Source organism: Rhopalosiphum maidis, chromosome 1 (genome assembly GCF_003676215.2).
Source record: "Rhopalosiphum maidis isolate BTI-1 chromosome 1, ASM367621v3, whole genome shotgun sequence".
NCBI classification, from domain to species: domain Eukaryota; kingdom Metazoa; phylum Arthropoda; class Insecta; order Hemiptera; family Aphididae; genus Rhopalosiphum; species Rhopalosiphum maidis.
The window spans coordinates 68844625-68865067 of record NC_040877.1 but is presented as its reverse complement, the minus strand read 5'-3'; the positions used below and the strand labels follow the sequence as shown (position 1 = coordinate 68865067).

At 26.4% G+C, this 20443-nt stretch overlaps 4 protein-coding genes across 5 annotated transcripts; 2 read left to right on the top strand and 2 right to left on the bottom strand.

The window, feature by feature from the left end:
* The first annotated feature begins 4130 nt into the window (after nt 1–4130).
* Nucleotides 4131–8430, top strand: LOC113548617 (methionyl-tRNA formyltransferase, mitochondrial). Of its 2 annotated transcripts, none has more exons than XM_026949584.1 (5): nt 4131–4438; nt 4503–4709; nt 5203–5325; nt 5772–5950; nt 8035–8430. In XM_026949584.1, exons 1-5 carry the CDS (start codon nt 4242–4244, stop codon nt 8418–8420), a joined length of 1092 nt encoding a protein of 363 aa, XP_026805385.1. In that variant the 5' UTR covers nt 4131–4241; the 3' UTR covers nt 8421–8430. The 2 variants fall into 2 exon arrangements, with proteins under 2 accessions (XP_026805385.1, XP_026805386.1); XM_026949585.1 differs by having other exon boundaries at nt 4305–4438; nt 4489–4709.
* A 2560-nt stretch (nt 8431–10990) lies between these two features.
* LOC113561182 lies at nt 10991–15440 on the top strand. The gene is made up of 7 exons (XM_026967456.1): nt 10991–11630; nt 11703–11879; nt 11965–12140; nt 12202–12372; nt 12579–12776; nt 14054–14189; nt 15294–15440. Exons 1-7 carry the CDS (start codon nt 11537–11539, stop codon nt 15386–15388), a joined length of 1047 nt encoding a protein of 348 aa, XP_026823257.1. The 5' UTR covers nt 10991–11536; the 3' UTR covers nt 15389–15440.
* On the bottom strand, nt 15391–16544 carry LOC113561183 (probable U3 small nucleolar RNA-associated protein 11). Its single transcript, XM_026967457.1, has 2 exons — nt 16403–16544; nt 15391–16258 (listed from the first exon to the last, which is right to left on the bottom strand). The coding sequence occupies exon 2, from the start codon at nt 16249–16251 to the stop codon at nt 15496–15498; it is 756 nt and encodes a 251-aa protein (XP_026823258.1). The 5' UTR covers nt 16252–16258; nt 16403–16544; the 3' UTR covers nt 15391–15495.
* A 1984-nt stretch (nt 16545–18528) lies between these two features.
* LOC113549187 (U6 snRNA-associated Sm-like protein LSm5) lies at nt 18529–19400 on the bottom strand. Its single transcript, XM_026950373.1, has 3 exons — nt 19182–19400; nt 18726–18922; nt 18529–18631 (listed from the first exon to the last, which is right to left on the bottom strand). The coding sequence occupies exons 1-3, from the start codon at nt 19225–19227 to the stop codon at nt 18599–18601; spliced, it is 276 nt and encodes a 91-aa protein (XP_026806174.1). The 5' UTR covers nt 19228–19400; the 3' UTR covers nt 18529–18598.
* Between the last annotated feature and the right edge of the window lie 1043 nt (nt 19401–20443).

Genomic DNA, 20443 nt, shown 5'->3' with positions numbered 1-20443 from the left:
ACAATTAAATTGTAATATTTATATGTAGGGGTGCGGGGGCGAAGCCATCCGCGGGCCTGTTCTATAGCCTCCCGCTTCTAACACGGCAAAACGCCTATGCACCGATATCTTTTAAGACAATGAGGGGGGGGATTAACAAGAATTTAGGTTTTGTGCTGGTTTACGACTAAAAGATTTGAACGGTAAAGTAATTTAGAGTGAAACTTTTTATAGTGAATTTTAATTAAATTTTCAACCAAATCAATTTTTATGTATTTATGAAGGGTGCGATTTGAAACATTTCAAGGGATAGACAGAATTATATGAAGGGAAATCGATCAGAAAGCTTCGATTGTTATTAATTTCGTTGGTTAGCACAAACCCAAATTTGAGCTTCAAAATGGTTTTAACATTGACTTGTAAATAAATATTTTGTTGTGAAGTGGAAATTTGGATTTCAGTTTATTTATTTATTTATTTATTTATTACAATATACGGGTTGCCCCTATAACATAAAAGTACAGTACAGTTTAGAATAATAGTAGAAGATTGAAAACAAAATAATATGTAAATAACAGAATTACAATTATAATTAGACAGTTATACAATTAACGCTTATATTAAACTTAAGAGTTTATTAACAGTGTTTAAGAAAACATAGAACAAATTATCATCAAAAGAGGGGTCCTCATTGGCAAGTGACATAATTCGTCTTAAAGCTCATTTTTCAGATAATTAGTGTTGGCGGTAGGAATATGGAAGGTCACATGAGAACGAGATACATGCGAAGGGACTTTGAAGTTAATTTGGGAAAGCAAGCAAGGGGAATCAATATGGTTAGTAATATGACCACGAATAAATTTTAAATTTAAAGTTCTTCTTCGTTCAGCAAGAGTAGGTAGGCCAAGTACGTTAGCGATATTGGTATAATCATGAGCTAAATGGGGAATGCCTAACACAAAACAACAAAATCTCAAAAATCTAAATTGAACACGTTCGAGTTGATTAATATCAGAAACAGTGTAAGGATCCCAGACAACCGACCCGTACTCTAAAATAGGACGTACTAAAGCGCAATATAGTGATTTTAACGATTTTGACATTTTAAAATCTTTAGATAGACGCATAATGAACCCTAAAACTTTAAATGCTCTACTAGTAATCATCGCAATATGAGGTCTTGGACTAAGGGTACTAGATAGTTTAAAACCCAGATCAATTAGATTATTAACGCGTTCAATTGTCAGACCAGAGATATTGTAGTCAAAAAGGATAGTAGAACAGGAACGAGTAAACGTCATGACTCGGCATTTTGAAGCATTGACTTTAAGGCCTATTTTAAAACACCAACTAACAAAACAATCAAGGCTACTTTGAAGGTTCTCACAATCAGCAGCTGAGTTTATTTCCATAAATAGTTTCATATCATTTGCAAAACACAAAAGCTTACACAAAGGCAAGGCATTACGTACACTATTAACAAACAGTAAAAATAGAATCGGTGATAAATGTCCACCTTGGGGGACACCAGACGTAGACGAAAAGATATTTGACTTGACGCCAAATAATTTTACCCATTGTAGCCTATTCGTTAAAAAAGAACCAAACCAGGAGAGCAAAGGTTCACCAAAACCAGATGTTTCGAGAATTCTCAGTAAGACACTATGATTAACAGTGTCAAACGCTTTGGCTAAGTCAGTATAAACTACATCAACTTGAGACCGTTTTTTAAAAGACTCAAATACAAAATTAGAAAAAATTAAGTTGCATATAGTAGTTGATCTTCCCGGACGAAACCCATGTTGATCTTCAATAAGAATATTGTTTACTGATGGTTTAATACTGTTTAAAACTAAAGATTCAAATAGTTTTGATAGGTGAGGCTGAATAGAGATAGGTCTATAATTAGATATATCGGATTTGATACCTGATTTATGTACTGGCGTGACAGAACTGAGTTTAAGAATTGTGGGAAAAACACCCTCATCAAGAGAACGCCTGAACAGCAAAAATAAAGGATAGGCTATAATAGAACGCAACTGAAATAGAAAGACGCCAGGGAGTCCATCAGGACCTACATTTTTTGCACCAGACAACGTAGAAAGACTATGAAAAACGTCATCAACAGTGAAGTATGCATTATTGGGTAGGTCAAAAGATAGAATCTTAAGATCATTCATATTATCGTTAACAACTTCAGATGAGTATACAGATTTAAAGTATGAGGCGAACATGTCGGCTGCATCCTGTTCATTAGAACTTGAAGCACCATTAAGCGTTAGTGTTTTAGGAATATCCGAATTGTAGCGTTGCTTCTTTATAAATTTCCAAAAATTGGAAAGGATTAGCATTAATTGATAGTTCAGTTCAATCAACAAATTCACGATACAATTTTTTTGATACATACTTATACTGGGCCCTAAGAAGTGAAAAGTGTCTGTAATCATCAGGGTTAAAAGTGGATTTAAATTTAGCATGAGCCTTTTTCTTCATAAATAAAATTTGTTTTAACTCTCTCGTGAACCAGACAGGGAAGGTAGACTGCTTAAAATGGCGCTTTGGGACAAAGCGTAGTACAGACTGATGAAAAGCATCGTATAATGTATTAAAAGCTGAATCAACACTGAGAGCAGATAGAGTAGAAGGCCAATCAAAATTAGAAATAAAATTATATATATTAATATAGTCAGCATTATCAAAATCGAAGAAGGAGTGAGAACTATTGAAACCAGGAACATGGATGTTAATATGAAAATTGATAGATAGAGGAGGGTAGAAAGGGTCTGATGGCACTAACGAATCTAAAGATTTAGTTACTGAAAGAGAATCAACATTACTAAATACTAAGTCTAATAAATTAGGATGTATTAAATGAAATCTGCCTAATATTTAGCGACTTTCTTTTGGATTTGAAGTAAGGTCTGTTTTATGAGGTCTGGGTTTCTTTATTTTGGATTTTCCTGTTAAAGCTGGCGGATAAGAGATACGCTAGACTGCTGGAGTCTACTGACATATTATTTTGAATTATTTTAAATAATTGTTTAGTTTAATATAAAACCATCTTCAACTTCACTAGATTACTTCACCGAGTAATTTATATAGGTAGGTACATATTTGTAATAATATTAGACATATATTGTTAAATGTTAATTATATGCATTTGTATAGTAAATGTGTGTACCTACTTGCACGTAAGTATTTGTACATCAACATCAAACAAACAAATAATAATGTAAAATATTTACACATATACACATAAGCACATACTTACATAACATTAATATTACTATACCAACATGTAAAATATACCTACACATTTATAAATAAAACTTTATGTTTAGGCACTAGGTAATATGTATATTTTATGTTTTATTGCTATATGGATCGTGATTATTAATACAGAGAATTATTATGATACCGCCAACGGTAATTTCCATTTACTTACGTTGTATTTCAAATCATCTTTTACCATTTAAGTTATTTATTGCTACTATGGCTTTCTTTTGGAATCTTGACACGTTCCTCAGATGTAGCAAGATAAAAATAGCTACTGAGTAAAGAATTTCTTTTCTGTACTATTTTTACATTCTATATTTATTTTTTTTATTATTATTTATAAAAATTGTCTCAGCGTCTTAGACCATTGGCTACAAGAACCTTAATTAATTATCATAATTATTTACAATTTAGAAATCATTTTACAATTTTAGGGTTTAAAGAAACAAAGTAGAGAAAAAATTATAAAAATAAACGCATTATAAACATTCAAATATATAGATACAATTCTAAATTTTTATATAAAGTTCAATTTTCCTTAGGTAGGAATTTAGTAGGTAGTAGGTACTTACATAAAGTAAACCGGTGCCACTGCTATCTATATAAATAGACGTGACGATTTTCTAATAAAAACAAAAACGCACTTTTAGTCCATGTATGAGGGTAAACTCACGAAGAATTTGTTAAAATAAGTATAATATGTTCTTCGTAATTTTTCTCATATTAATATTATATTACCTATATAAAGTACCCTATATCATGGTAATTTATATGAGATTATTATACCTACACGGTTATTCTGCGCCCTTATCATTATTTTATTTGTTATCACTTGTTATTAATATAGATATTATATTTTTTTAAATAATGTTCCTGATCAGTTAATATTTATAAAATTTAGATAAGCCAAATTATTTTATATTTTTTAAAGGTTTTATATTAAAAATTAACATTAAATTCTCGATTAAATTGGTGATTTTAGTAAAATGAACAGTAATTTGTTTAAGTTAGGCGGTTTCAAGATTCACAACAATTTGCTTATTGTATTGGGAAAATCATCATTCTCACATTCTACCGTTTCTTTGAAAAATAAATGCGGTTCAAAAGGTCCTCCTTGGCGTGTTATGTTCTTTGGCAATGATGATTTTTCAGTCAAAAGTCTCCAGATGCTAACATCCAAAATGTAATTATATTCATGTAGTGTACACTGTGATACTTATTTTAATTGTCAAGATGAATTTTTATAGGAGAACACAGACTATAATTTCCAAGGTGGATGTTGTCACAACTTCCACAGGCAATGGTATAAACGTCAGAAGTTTTGCAAAAGAAGAAAAGTTAGACTTATATGATTGGCCTATTAATACAACACTCATAGATGGAAAATATGATATTGGAGTGGTTGTATCTTTTGGACGATTAATACCAGAAAAAATTATAAAATGTTTTCCACTGTAAGAATGTAATGTAATTTAGAAACATAATATTTAATTTAATTTAATTTTAATCAATTAACAAAATATAGAAATTATTTGCATTTATTATTAAGCATTGTAGAATCATATTGTAGTGTAATATTTGATCTCAGTCGCTAAATAGTGCTCAATCAAGCACCATCTGGCTCTCCTATCTCTTAAATGAGTGATCATCTGGGTTTTTGGCGACAAGATCATATCCCACTTATGGAAACACATGTTCCAAAAACCTATCGTACTATACTCTACAAGTAACAAACATAAAAAACCACAGTTAATAACCTGAGTTATCGAAGCTTAATTTAAAAAAAAAATAATAGTAATAGACTACTTTTGAAGAATTAAGTTTTTTGTGTTTTAAACACCTATCTGCTATAAATAATTATGTATATCTTGTTTTAATTCAAATATTAGGATAAAATTGCCTATTTTAGTTTGTACTCTAATAAATAATGTATTCATTTGGTTTCAGAGGAATGATCAATGTACATGCTAGTCTTTTACCCAGGTGGCGAGGAGCTGCACCTATAATATATTCTATACTTAATGGTGATTTAACATCTGGAGTAACAATAATGAAAATTCAACCTCGTAGGTAAATTTACCAATTATTACATGGATAAAGTACATTAAATATAATATGTTTATTTGTATTATGTTGTATATCACAAATGTCTCATATAATCTTATATCTTATGTTCATCAGTGGTGGATTCAAGGGAGGGAAGCAAAGGGTCCTTAACAGTTATATTATATTTGAAAAACTTAACATCAAATCCTAAATATTGTGTTTACAAAAATAAAAGATATGATAAATTATAATAATATGAAAATTTTGGTCCTCTCCCTGAAAAAAAAAAAATTCTAGATCCACCACTGATTTTCGTGGCAATTCAATATATTTAAATGTCGTTTTTTTAAACAATCATCCTTAAGAAATGTATACAATTAAATTTAAATTTACTTAGATTACTGTTGACAAAACTTAATTTATAATTTAAATTACATAAACATAACTATTTTATTTATTTATTATTTAAGGTTTGATATTGGTGAAATTGTTAGACAGCATAGTTGTTCAGTTGACAAAGATGAAACAGCTGAAGAACTAAAAAAGAAACTATCAGACATGGGTGGACGTTTGTTAATTGATTCATTTAAAGAACTAAAAAGGAGTTTAAGGTATGCAGTACCTCAATCTGAAAACGGAATAACTTATGGTAAGATAACAGATATTTCTATAGTTATTAAGACTTTTTATAATTTATTCAGACGCTAGAAATAATAAAGTATTTTATATAGTATTATTTGACATGATTTTGCCACATTATTGTAGGCCTATGCAGCAATCATGGTGAACAAATAGCACTAAATGTTAGGCTATATGCCTATATGTAGCTAAGTGTGTTGCTTATTTATATAATTATGCGTTCACTGTGGTATTATACAGAAAATTGAATTTTTAACAAACAGCTGTTATAACTGCACATTATTATTTTATGATGCATACAATAAACACTATATAATAAATAATACATTTAATTTCAATTTTATAGGGTTAGTAGGTATCACAGGATAAATAAAATAAATAAATAAATTTATTCTATGTTTAGAGTTTATATTATGCTGTGAATACATAACTTCAAATAGTCTCATAGGTATTTAAAAATTATTTGTCTTCAGTTTAAATCAAATATTTATAAATTTAAAAGAATAATATAACATATATTTTTAAAAATCATGATCAAAAATTAGCAAAATATATAAATGTGTTTTAGTAGGTACTATAATTATTATTTTAATAAAATTAGACATTAACAAGCTATGGGAGCTCCTCATTTACTTTCTTATTTGTAATAAAAATTGGAAACTTCAAGTTTTTAAAATTATACTTTTAAGTCAAGGTGGTTATCGTAACCTAAAATACAATACCATTGATAAATATATTACAGTTTATTATATCTTGGTAATCAAATGCTTTCTTAATGTGAACTTACTAAAATAATAAATGTATTTAGATTATTATTTTAACCTACATGACTATAGACCTGCCTATAAGTATTCTTTCACAAGTATTTAAGCTATGAGAGCACCTTTAGTAATTTCTTAACTTGTTTAACCCAGTGAGATCAGTTATAATAAATATAACCAAACAAATTTTAAACTATATAAATATAAATACAAATTCTTAATGAATCATAATTATTTATTAATGACAATTATTAAAATTCATATTGTGTTCATAGTAACAATGATTAATTTATCCTTAAATTTTATTTAACCTTTCAACAGGTGCTTATGTACATATTATATGACAATTATAGATTTATTGACATAACAGTATCTACATAAAATCTTACTCTATGACATATCTCAATTAATATTTGGTTTTTCCTATCCCTCAATAACATTTATGTTACCAATACTTAATAAAAAAAAAAAATGTGTATTATTAATAATTATATTTTAAATTATTATAAAAAGTATGTATAAAAACATAAAGTATAAAGTACTTAAAAGCAGGCACGTGCCTGCTCTTGTAATATGCAGTAGCTAGTCAAAATATTAAATTAAATTATACACATATTTTAAGCAGTAAAACATTTTAAATCAAAATTGTAAAATAATAGTACAGAATTTCTATTTTTAAATAACTAACAAAACAAATCAAAATATATTATATGTATTATATAATAAATGCTTAACTAACAATTTTAAATATTTAAATTTAAAGTACATTATGAGTATATTACATTTAATATTATAAAAACTTAAAAATCTTTAAAACTTTTGAAAACATCAATTGTTCTTGTTAAGAGAATTAGCGTAGGTACATTTTCAAATTATAGTTCATTGTATCGTTAATTTTGTAATAATCTATTCTACATAACTAAATGTTATGAACTTAGTCCTTGTAACTACGTTCAATTTGTGACAATAACCATGGTAGTATGACACATTATTGTCCATTAAATTGTTCATTGTCAATTGATCATTGTTTATTTGTTTATCATGGTTTCATTTAAAATTTGCATAAAAAAATTACAACAATATGGAAGATCAGTATAAGAAAATTTATTTTTTATTTTTTTTTAAAGTATTCAAAAATAAAATTATTAAAATCCATCTTAAATTTATTATTCAAAATTTTAAGTCTAAACACTAAATATTAGGTAAGAATACGTTAAACATTTTACTAGGTTTATTTGTTTTTATAACTAATATGCAAATAATATTATAATAACTTATTTCATAAGGTTTTAAATTAAATATTTGATTGTTAAATTTAATATTGATATTACAGCACCAAAAGTGGACAAAAATCTATCAATTATTAATTGGGAAGTAACGGATTCTAATTCAGTTTATAACAAATATCGAGCATTATGTGGTTTGTGGCCATTAATAACCACTTGGCACGGGACATCTATAAAGCTTTTGAAAGTATGCAATTATCAAATGATAAATATAGAAACCCAGTTAAAACCAGGAGATTTGATATATGATAAGCAAAGACAAAAACTATTTGTTAAATGTGGCGGAAAAGGAGGTTTTGTGTCAATTGAAAAACTTAAAGTTCCTGGGCATAAAACAATGTCGGGTAAAGATTTCTTCAATGGTTTTGTTTACATGAAACCAAATAGTGAACGAAAATTTGATAGTGAACAACAATTTGATTCAAATATATAAATTTGCAATTTATAAATCCTATTTACTATTAAATAGTTATTAGGATTCTTTTATTGTAAAAATAAATAAATGTATATTTTAGTATTTAGTTAAAAAATTGTTAATAAATATTGAAAAGTTATATATTGTATTTTTAATTATTTGATTAAGATTTATTTTTTCTTATTGAAATTTAATATTGGTAATTCATGGAAGTTTAAGAAAACTACATGAAAGTAGACCTGGGAAAGATCCAACCAGAAGTACCATGGAGAATAGTATTAGAAGATAGAGATGGAAATTAGAGAGAAATTTGTTTAGCAGTATAGTCATATGGCATATATTATATATATGAAAAAAAAATACATTGAATTTTAGGAAACTTTTGTTTATTTTTTTGAATTATGTTATATTACATACAAATTCAAGTTAGGGATTGGAAGTCTATAATTCTCGGGCCTTGCAACAAGTGACTTTATTATTATTATTTTTTTTTAATAGTGCTTTTAGTTATTAAAAAATTATATGAAGATTGCAGGGAAAAAAATATTTTTTTTGTTTTTTTATTTCCATCAGGTAATAATTTTAGAATTTCTAATTAACTATAATAATTATATTTTATGTTACAGCAATTACCTATTACTCTGTGTGCCAAAAATATATTTTGATTTCAAGTGTTGAATCTATAATAATACTATGTTAATTTTTCTTACCTTTCAATTTGAAAACAAATAATGTACTTCAGCATGACTATTATTAATTGTTGTCACATTTATCTCAATTAATATATTAGTAAATTACTATTGATATTTGATAATACCTAATATAACATAGATTAAAATAAGTACTAACACTCTTTTTGATTTCTACTCTTCTCTGAGTTATTATTCAAAACAAGATAGCCTATTGAACAATTATTATACAACTACATACATAAGTCAACAACTATTGAAGATATTTAACAAGTAATTATTTCCCTAGGTTCTATCGCAAAAATATAAGCAATCAAGCAATGTTCTATAATTCAACACCAAGCGCCAAGTTTCATTATTGACATTAATATGTGGTATGTCTGAAGGTGTAAAAAAATGTGTGTAACGAAAGAATGCAATGATTTTATTTTTCTTAGCAAAATATTATTTTGTAAGGTGAAAATTGACTAAGTGACATGTTCCCAAACCCAAATACATTTCCAAGTTAAAGATTTACAAACACAAAATTATTTACAGTAATTTTCCTATTATAAACCATTATAAATATAATTAATAATTATACATTTATATCTAATACAGTAATACTTATACTATAATTAATACTTGATATAAATAAATAACAGCACAAGATCAATAATATGTTTTTTTTTTTAATTTTACTAAAAACTAGCCGACGATAATAAGGACATATTTTAAATCTTATTTCTATGCTAACGTCTAACACCTGCCAAAAACCCGCAAATCAACCGCCCAAATGTGCTCTATATAAAAGTAACCATCCAACTTACTAATGGGGATATCATAAAAAATAAATCTACTCATATAACTCGACTCAAGAAATCTCAGTACCCATATACTTCTATTTAAATACCCTCCCATTTTAATGTATTTTAATGTATTTAATTGTACCATATGTCTAAATAATATTGTAAACACCATTTTAACTCACTCTCACCACTACAAATATTACTCTAAAGCAACTAAAGATACTAACTAATCCTTTCTAGATTCTACCTCCCATTTGACTAATAATATTGTTAAACTTTCAGTGAAAATCACATCTTTCCTCAATGATCTTAAAAATTAATAAGCCCTTAAATTTCAGTCATCCATAAACTCCGTAAGTCTAATTATGGCTTCTAACGATCTAACTTGCACAATTTATCCAATATAACTTATCCAAAGTTATTAAATCTCAAAAAGTTTTGAGTTTTGAAGTGGTGTCATTGAACACTCCCTTCTATCAAAATAACATTGTCCTATAGGTACCACGTTTAAATATAACTTACTTATTGTATTATATTATATACATAAACAAATATAAATTATAAATTTATTTTATTAATAAAAAAAAAATATCTTATTCGTTCGGTCAAAATTCTTAAAAATGTAATACCTACAAGATCCCACATAAGTTGTTCTTAATCTGTATAAAAATATTCAAAATAAATTTTCAGAATTTTTATGTGTATTTAAAATTTGTTCATCACTAAAATATACAAGCTACAACTACAAGTATTTTTTGTAAAAGATTTATGTATTCAACCTTCATAACTAAAGTTTAAAAATTTAATACAATATTGAATATTCCTCATAAGTCATAAGTAGTTGACAATGGAATTAAAAATAAATCTAAAAATATATATATATGATTATATATGATTATACTTTATAAACATTTTAAATACAAATTACGTATTTAAACGATAAATAATGATATTATTATTTTATAATTGGTAATTCAAAAATATTATTCATGGGAACTTAAAGTTTTTAAGTAGATACACAATGACATTTTAAAAGTAGGTATGGAAATTCATTTTAAGATAGGTATCGGACGTATCGGTATATTACCTATTTATATTATGAACCCATTTACAGAGAAGAGGTAAAACATACAATTAGTGAATGCTATTCTAAGCCTCATGAAGTTGATAAAATATTATTTACATCCTTAGTCATTACTGAACGGATGGCATTATTGGCAGATAATAAAATATTGTATTATGCTATGGAAGAGTACTTCTTTTTTATTAGTTGTATCTATTTTTAGTCTTTCACATCACAACGTTATTGATTGATCAATGATCATTAGTCGTTATCGATTCGGATTACCGAATACTGTTTAATAACAAAGTTTTACTTGCCTACTTGTCTATTTTTTGTTTACAACAATGGGCAACGGCCATACAAACAAATATTCTTGAAATAAAAAAGTACGTCATTTTTGCGAGCATGTACAACGTACGTTATTCTCAAACCTAACTGATCTCCCGCTAAATTTTTGTTCACAAATATAAACAATGGTTATACATGTTAAGTCTATTCATTGTGTTTACTAATCATCCATTTAATGAGACTCGTACAATAATAATAACTAATACCTAAGGATTGAGAAACTCGGTAAACCTCAATCAGCTCAAAATGAAAGTTTACCTGGACGAAATGTGTCGAGTGAACTTCCCAGGCGACGTCATAAACGGTATACTCTGCATACGGGAATACTTCGACTTCAATCGTAAGTACCAATTACTTAATTTTGTCTAATGTCTAATACTCTTAATTTCCTCATTGTACGTTGCCCACTCAGTTGAACCCAGGATTAGGGTCAGTGGATTTACGCGTATATGGAAACGGAGCCTTATAAATAATGTGGTAACCAATGGTGAAACAGACGAATACTCATTGTTTTTCAACGGAATAGCAGTATTGAGTAAGGAAGACGATACATGCACAGTTAACATGTCACCGATTGACGAGTTAGAAGGTAACTAATTGTGCAATTATTGTTTACAGTTTACAATTTATTGTGACTACCGTTACTCAACTGTCTCATTTATTTATTAACCTAGATTATTCCAAAAAATTTAAGTTCCATATTGTTTTGCCAAACAATTTACCACCATCACATGAAGTTCCATTTGGTCATACAAGGTATAAAATCGAAGCACATTATAATGGTTTGTCTACTTTAGATTATTTTAATGTTAACCAATGGGTTGGTTTGGATAAACGTAATAATATTACTGTAAGTATAATTATTTTTAATAATTTTCATTGATAGTCCTTTTATAAAACTGTTTACATAGGTTAAACGTGCAACATTTTCTGTGCCATTGTACACATTTTGCCAGTCAATTGAAATGATATTAAATTTAAACCAGACATATTATTTACCAGGTGAAACTGTTTTTGTAATAGCTATGATACAAAACAATTCTAGAACAGATATAATTTTTTCAAAAATAGTCATTGTTCAGGTTAGTTGTCTTTTAAAATAATAACAATTTGACTTAAATTTGGTACATTTACTTTACACTGTTTGCACTTATAGTAAAATGTATTATTAATATAATAGGTATCTTAATACATGACCATGAGTAATTATTTTTATGACACTTGGGTATTTTATTATTTGCATAATATTTTAAAATTATTTTTATATCTTTAACATATCATGTCATAGACTACAAAGTACTGGAAGTCTCATCAACTATTACCAATAAAACATGTCAGAATAATTGCAGAAGGAATAAGAGGATATATACATAGTGGAAATAAACAAATATGGGATAGTCATCCTTTAAATTTACCAGCAATTATTCCAACTACAAGTATATCCAACAATCCATTTAACTATTTTGAAGTCAAGTATAAAATTAAGGTTATTATTTTTAATAAACAATAATAATTATCTAATTTATGTTAGTTAGCTATATTATATAGTTTAATTTTATTAGCTGGTTAATATCTTTAAAGAAATATATTTTTTATTTTACTTAAATCACTTGCAATAATGCATTTATTCGTATTTAAAATTATTTTATTTCACTTAGCATTAAGCCAATTTTAATATTATATAATTGCATAAATTTTCTTCATATTATTAAACCACAACTCTAAAAGACTTCATAAAAATTTATCTTTTCATCAAAATGTACTAATTGAATTAATATTATATACAGATCTGGGTTTTTATGAAAATGAATGCATTTGTGTACATGTGATAAACATATTAATATGAGTGGCTTGCTTCTTTCATCAGTATTTTATATAATTTTCTGAGCTTGTATTTTCATTTATTAGATTTCATATTTCATACATTATTCATTATAATATCATTAATTCATATATTTATTATTTTCATAACATTTTTTTGTGTATTAAAAATATATATTGTATATACTTTTTTAAAACTAATTATACTAAAAACAAAAAATAATTTTTTTACTATCATTTTATTTTTGAAAATTTTTTAATTTTTTTCATGATAACATAACCAAGATACCTCAAATGTAACTGACCTTGGGACCTACTCACTGTCTGACATTTACCTTAAGTAATTCACTCATATTCAGATGCTTCTAATGTGAAGTTTCACCGTCCTTTATCATTATATAGCTAAATTTTTACTTATTTGCACCCCAGTACAGATTGTAAACAATTTATTTAAATAAACCAATATAAATATCATGCTAACATATATTTTTAATTTCATATTCTAAAGCAAAATATTATTTGGAATATTTCATTATGTAAAAATTAAATTTTGAATGAATTGTTTACGAGCTATAGGCATTTAACATTATAATGAGCATAATAATAGACCAATATTTTGCAAGATACTCAGTGCCTCTCTACTTTGCTCATCAATACTTTAAATAACTATTACTATTTGTCTACTCATTTAAAATTTGAGTTATACATACTAAAATACTCCAAATAATATTTTGCTTCATATTATGAAATTTAAAATCAATGTTATCGTACAAAACAAAAAAAATTTTAAGACATAACATTTAAAAATGCTGAAAAATATCAAATTTTTTTTTTTAATTAGCTTCTACCACTTGGCTTAAATTTTTGGTCTTTAATTTATGTTAAAAAAATCACCATGTTTATACTTTAAATTAATTTGACTATGAAATTATTTATTTTCAGATGCTCATTACATTGAAAAACTCAAATAAGAGAAAAGTGTTGAAACAAAATTTATTTATTGGTAATTGGGATAAAAGTATCGCTACAGATGGTAAACAGTTTATAGACATACTGCAAAATAATGACTCGATTTATGGTAAATAATACTTGATATTTAGAACACAATCAATTTTTAATTGTTATAAAAAAACACTTGCAGTCAAAGATCGGCATGCAAACTTTCTTGATTTTCAATTTTTAGAAATTTATTAATTATATGCAATATGTATAATGTATTTTATTTGCATTTTCATTTAGTGAGATAGATCTTTGAAACCGGAGAGTGGATTTTGTTGTTTGGGGTCTTGTTAGATTCACGTTAGCTAGGAGAAGTGCAGTGAAGATTTTCAGAACTTTATCTTTTATAGTTAATTCTCTACAGATAGCTTCAAAAAAAAAAATAAAACATATTTTATTAGATGTTTTTTTTTATGTTTTTCAGCTTTATAGCTTTGTAGTGAGTTAATGATTGAAGATAAAGTTCTGAGAATCTTCACAGCACTTCTACCAGCCAATATGAATATAACAAGACCTCAAATAACAAAATCTGTTCTCTAGTTTTGCTAATCTACCATGCTAAATGAAAATTTAGCAAAAATAACTATTTTTTTAACTATAAAAAATTAAATAATTATTTTTGAAATGTTTTAATCTCATATTTTATATTTACTTGATAATCCCTTTTAAATGAGCTATCAACCAAGTTTTTAGCTATAATAGTTTTAGAGAAAAGTTAAAAAATAGAAATTTTGGGACTGTTCATGCAGATGTTTTTGAGAATTCAAATTGTTATACCGCTTGAGTGTGATATTGGATCTCTCTCAATTATATTTTGTTAAAGCTAGCTTAATTATCCACCTACTCATTACAACTGAGTTACATTTTTATCATTTTCTTATTTAACAAAAATTCTTGAAGTTTTAAAAATTCAGATATTTTTCATTTCAATTACCATACTTGATAAAAAATCAAGAAAGTAATAAACATTATTGAGATTCACTAACCCTTAAAAATTTTACTTAACAACTATTAAAATATGATAAAACAGTAATTTCAAAGTTATTTTCATTATTTTTATTTATGTTTAAACTTTCAATATGTAGTTGTTCAAAATCTACTAAAAAATTTGTAACAAATTATCAACTTCTGTAGTTTATAATTATTATAATATTATTTATTATTAAGCCATATTTTTTTTCAGAGGTTGGAGTTAAAGATTGTTCTATAATTAAAACAGAAAACAGTGACATTGATTTTATACCAAAATATATGGTTTATGAGAAAATTCAAGTATAAGATAAATTAAATTTGTTAAATATATTGTATATTATTTATAATAGAAGGATACTATTATGTTAACACAATTTTTTACATTAATATTGTTATAAAAAAGTAAATAAAGATTACTTTTTTCTCTCGTATTTCCATTTATAAATCGGAGCTGCATCTTTTGTTGCGGGTTTTATCTTCTTTGGCTGTTCTTTCTTGGATCCAAGCAAATGAGTTTTAATTTCCAATTTCCTCTGTACAACAGATAATTCTTTTTCCCTATTAGTTCTTCGTTCTAGTTCTCTATATGATTTTCTCTTTTCTGATAACATTTGTTTAATAGTGTCTTCATCCAAATCTGGCAGTTCAATTTTTTTTAAATCTGACAATCTCATACGATTAGTTTTCCTATCTATAAGATCTGGATGTGTGTCTATCTTTTCAGCTAAATTTCCATCACATTTATCATTATCATTAAAATATACATGACTATTATTTGTTTGATTAGCTTGATCTAAGAAATGCAGTTGTGATTGTAAACGTTCAATTTTTTTCCTTTCCATAGTCGCACGCATATTGATGTACTTCAAATCTCTAGTTTGCATTAATTTAATTTGGTCTTCAGTGTGTTCATCTTCTTCTCGTATTTCTGTATGACGTCCGTCCTCAACTTTGGAATTAGTCATATGGAAATAAAACTCATCTGGATTGCGGTTTTGTGCTCGTTTTTTCAGTAACTTCAAAACACGTTCTCGTTCCTGATGGTGTCTAGCACGAACTTTATAATCTTTTTTCTTTTCGAGCAACCCATATTTTTGACGAACTTCAGGTTGATGACGTTCTCTGTGTGTTTTCTGATTAACTTTAGATGCTTTTACCCACGACGACATTTCCAAACTAAACAAATTCAAAAAAAGATAAAATAAAATAATGAAAGTATATTATTCTTTTCCCTAAAAAATGTGCACTTGCTACTCAGTAGTTAGTACTTATCTGATTAACGTATATTTTTAAAACGAAAATAATTAATATTTTTAATACCTATTATCAAAAAATAACAATATCTATTATGTAAAAACAGCATATATTTTTTTTTTTATAGTCGCGAATTAAACTAAGAACACTAAGACGGTAGTCCAAGTTTATAATTATACCTATCTACTCTACTTATCTTGTAGTCCAAACATCCCAATTAACAATTTTGTTATCAATAAACAAGCACGTGTGTTATAGCAGTGTTTACTTAAAAAATATCTAAAATATTGTAAGTACAGTAAATAGAAAATTGTACGGTATTTTCACAGAATAAGAATTTATCCTATATCCATTGACCTTATTGTACCTTATACCATAAACCAGGGGTCGGCAACTGGCGAACCGAGGTACTATTCTATGGCGAAACTCTGGACCCTGTCAACACATTCTACTTCATTATGCATAAAGATTTGAAAAAGATTTTTTCACTGGACCCATTGATTTATTATTTTAATCTTTAGGACTCCAATAGAAATAACTTGCCGACCCCTGCCATAAATCATCAGGCATCAATTAGCAGTGAAAAAAACTTCAAAAATAACCAGTTAATTTTTGTTTCTAACGAGTTAGATTTTATTGTTGGAAATTAATTTTTTTCATGTTATTAGTATTCTACATTAGTTACACTGCGACATTCCCTTAATAATTAATAATGAAAAATATTGAAATAATTAATGTTTAGTGAAGAAAATAAACAACTATATTGTGATTGTATTAATATTAATGAATACAAATTTGCTTCCCTAACATTTTTAAATGGTAATTTCAACGAATTTAAAAAATGTGAGAGAATGTAGAAAAAGATTTTTTTTATTATTATGACTTAGTATACAAAAATATATCCGTTGTATAAAATAATTTAAAAATCATATACATTTTAGAACAATAAACAATTTATAATACCTATTATATTATATTTTTTTCAACCACACCATTTATATAAATGACAGTCTTTATTCTGTTAAAGTGGGAACGAAAATATATTGTATATATCAATATTATTAATTCTTCATGACTTGTATATGTGAAAAAATCGCAAAAGCATCGACAAAATATCTGTTATGGATGCAATTCGAATTCAAGTCTATCAGTCTATGGGATTTTTGTTAGTTACATGCCAACATACCAAGGATTAAAGGTTATAAGACAAAAAATAAATATTGATTGAAACACTTGAACAATTTTGATGTAGGTCTTATAGGGATACTTTGGCAGACCTTCAAAGTTAAACACTATCTAGCCAGACTGGATGGACTATTGACATGTATATTGTAACCTTGTTCATTAGGGTTCAAACTTGGAATTCAAGAGAGGTTTTAGAAGGTGCAGTTTAGAGTTTACTGATTTACATTTTTGTTTTAGATGTGATATATATGAGAGATTCATTGAATGTCAGGCTCGAGTACCTAGTGGCTAGTACCTAACCAAGTATTTATTTGCTGATGGAAGAACTGAGTTATTAAATGTGACAAGTTGACATTCAACATTTTGCAATGGTTATAAATTAATTAGGTATCTATACAATTAAATGGTTATATCATTAATTATAGAATAGATAGTAATATCAATATAATAGTTATAAGAACTTTAGGATATGCCAATGTGGATATTCTTTAAAAAGTTAAACATAAAATAAATTGTGCTTTAAAGCCATATTACCATACACAAAATATAATATCAGATTTTGTAAATGTAATTAATTTATTCTTTGTAAATATTACTTATTGATATAACACATAGAAAATTTTTAAAGTAAAATTCATTTTCAATTTCCATAAAATAGTTAATTAAGTTTAAGCTCAACATAAACAGAAACAGAGTTCTGTTATATAACAAAAATTGTTATTAATCATTTTAAATCATTCACATCTGATTACCCAGTATTTTTTAAGAAATTAAAATTTTATGAAAATAGCTTAGTTCTACAGATAAATAAATTTAATATTATTTTAAATGATTGTAATTTAAATTACAATTATCACATATATTTATTTAATCAGGTTGATACTGTTCATTATTTTATAGAATTGGGATAGTTATTAATTATAAAAAAATAAAAATAATGAGTAACTTATTTTATTTCAGACTTCAACATTTAGATAGGCTAAAAAATGTACACATTAATTTTATTATTAATAGTTAAACATATAATGTATGCTTATGACTTATTTAATATTTCAATAAAAATATTAATATACAATTTTATTCTCCAGGCATTTCACCACCAGGAACCAACTAAAAACAAACAATAAAAAGATAATTAATATTTGTAACCTACCAAAATTGTAGAATAACATCAGACTCAATATTAAAAAATATATTAATTTACCATTGTTATGTTATTTCCATTTAACAATATTTGATCCAATTTAGTAACACGTCTTCCTTCAGGTGTAGATTCATATTCAGTTACATCTTCAAGCAACATGTTGACAAAATCATCAAACCCTAATAAGGTACCAACTATTTCTTTATCGTTTTTCATTACAATGTGAATCCTTGAGCCAATACATTTATCCACAAGTTCTGAAATTAATAACCGTTCAAGTAATTATGTTTCTAGAATTGGGTGTTGTAAATTTTGTAGGCAAAAAAAAAATAAAAATAAAAATAAATTATGAAAACCTGCAATCACTCAAAAAGTTGCTGGCTTACTAAGGTGGATTTTACAAAATGACTTATTTAATTTACAATATATAGGTAAAATAATTTTTTTTTAAGCACCATTACTAAAATACAAGCCTTTGAAAAAGATTGTTCTGTGATAAAATAACGCATCACTTACCAAGTGGAAGCAAAGTTGAAGGATTAGTCGCTACGGAAGTGGCCATGGTTTTTAAGATTTACGATTTTTCTTTTTATATTGGTTTTCGACGATATGTTTAATATCTAAACAGTAAAAGTATCAAGATCAAAAATAAACTGACGAATTATTAATAATTGACGAGCGCGAATGCGAATGTGATATTATGTGAAAACTGAAGATGTTACATTCTCCTGTGGATTTCCCTCTTTATCACTTATAATAGTTTATGATTATCACTTCTGATAAGACGGTAACTACAAACTGCATTTTCTATTGCCTATTCATATATTAAAAGGAGTTTAAATAAACATTTATTTTTCTGATGTAATTCAATATGGATATAGGTAAAGAATTTAATAATCATAATTATTTCTTAGTTTAGTTGCATACCGTTAGAGCAAGCTAAGTAAGCAATGTATGCACTATGCATGATTAAGAAAAAATAAATGGATTCAATTAATAATGTCATATTCAATATTGTATTTTATTTATTGTTATTTATTTTAAATAGTATAATATACTTCATCATCTATATTCTATATTATATTATATTATATTAAAAATAATAATTTATTTTATTATTTAAGTATCTATAGGCAAAATATTAACAAATGCGTTCACTATTTTAATTTTTGATTACCCGGCAAGTATGATTACACACTGGTCATGACCATGTATAATATGGCGAGATAAGTCAGAGGTGTATTTACTATGGAGGGGGGAGCGAACGGGGACAATCGTCCTGGGTACCAAATTGTAAGTCTCTTAAAGGGTGACCACACTAAAAGTTAGAGTTTTTTAGGGAGAAAAAAGGCGCCAATATATGTTTGCACCTGAGGCGGCAAAATCGTAAATATGCCTTTGGGGATTCTATACCAGAAGTTAGAAGTGATGCGTTGAGCGATTTTGAATGATTTTAGAAAGTTGAAAATTCAATACAAGATCTTAAATAAAATATTTTTATATCCGTTTAGAAATATTAAAATTATATACACTATTTTTTTTTTTGTAATATGTATTTGAAGTTTAAAATTTGCCAAAATCACAACAGTTTATATAAATTACAAGTCTACAAATAAGTTACTTATTACAAGTATGAAGTATTTTAATATTGTATTGTAAAAAAGATCTTAAAATCTTCAATTTATATAACTATGGTCTTAAAATTTAATATAACATTCCTCATAAGTATTTCATACTGGAACTAAATCTTAAATACATACAAACAAAAATAATTTTTT

Bases quoted from the DNA above. Each gene is read 5' to 3' on its own strand.
- LOC113548617 (XM_026949584.1), top strand. From the start codon at position 4,242: ATGAACAGTAATTTGTTTAAGTTAGGCGGTTTCAAGATTCACAACAAT. The intron at 4,439-4,502 runs GTAATTATATTC...GAATTTTTATAG, and splicing joins CAGATGCTAACATCCAAAAT to GAGAACACAGACTATAATTT. The intron at 4,710-5,202 runs GTAAGAATGTAA...ATTTGGTTTCAG, and splicing joins ATTATAAAATGTTTTCCACT to AGGAATGATCAATGTACATG.
- LOC113561182 (XM_026967456.1), top strand. From the start codon at position 11,537: ATGAAAGTTTACCTGGACGAAATGTGTCGAGTGAACTTCCCAGGCGAC. The intron at 12,373-12,578 runs GTTAGTTGTCTT...ATCATGTCATAG, and splicing joins CAAAAATAGTCATTGTTCAG to ACTACAAAGTACTGGAAGTC. The intron at 12,777-14,053 runs GTTATTATTTTT...ATTTATTTTCAG, and splicing joins AAGTCAAGTATAAAATTAAG to ATGCTCATTACATTGAAAAA.
- LOC113561183 (XM_026967457.1), bottom strand. From the start codon at position 16,251: ATGTCGTCGTGGGTAAAAGCATCTAAAGTTAATCAGAAAACACACAGA.
- LOC113549187 (XM_026950373.1), bottom strand. From the start codon at position 19,227: ATGGCCACTTCCGTAGCGACTAATCCTTCAACTTTGCTTCCACTTG. The intron at 18,923-19,181 runs GTAAGTGATGCG...TATTAATTTCAG, and splicing joins TTCAACTTTGCTTCCACTTG to AACTTGTGGATAAATGTATT. The intron at 18,632-18,725 runs GTAAATTAATAT...GTTTGTTTTTAG, and splicing joins ATGGAAATAACATAACAATG to TTGGTTCCTGGTGGTGAAAT.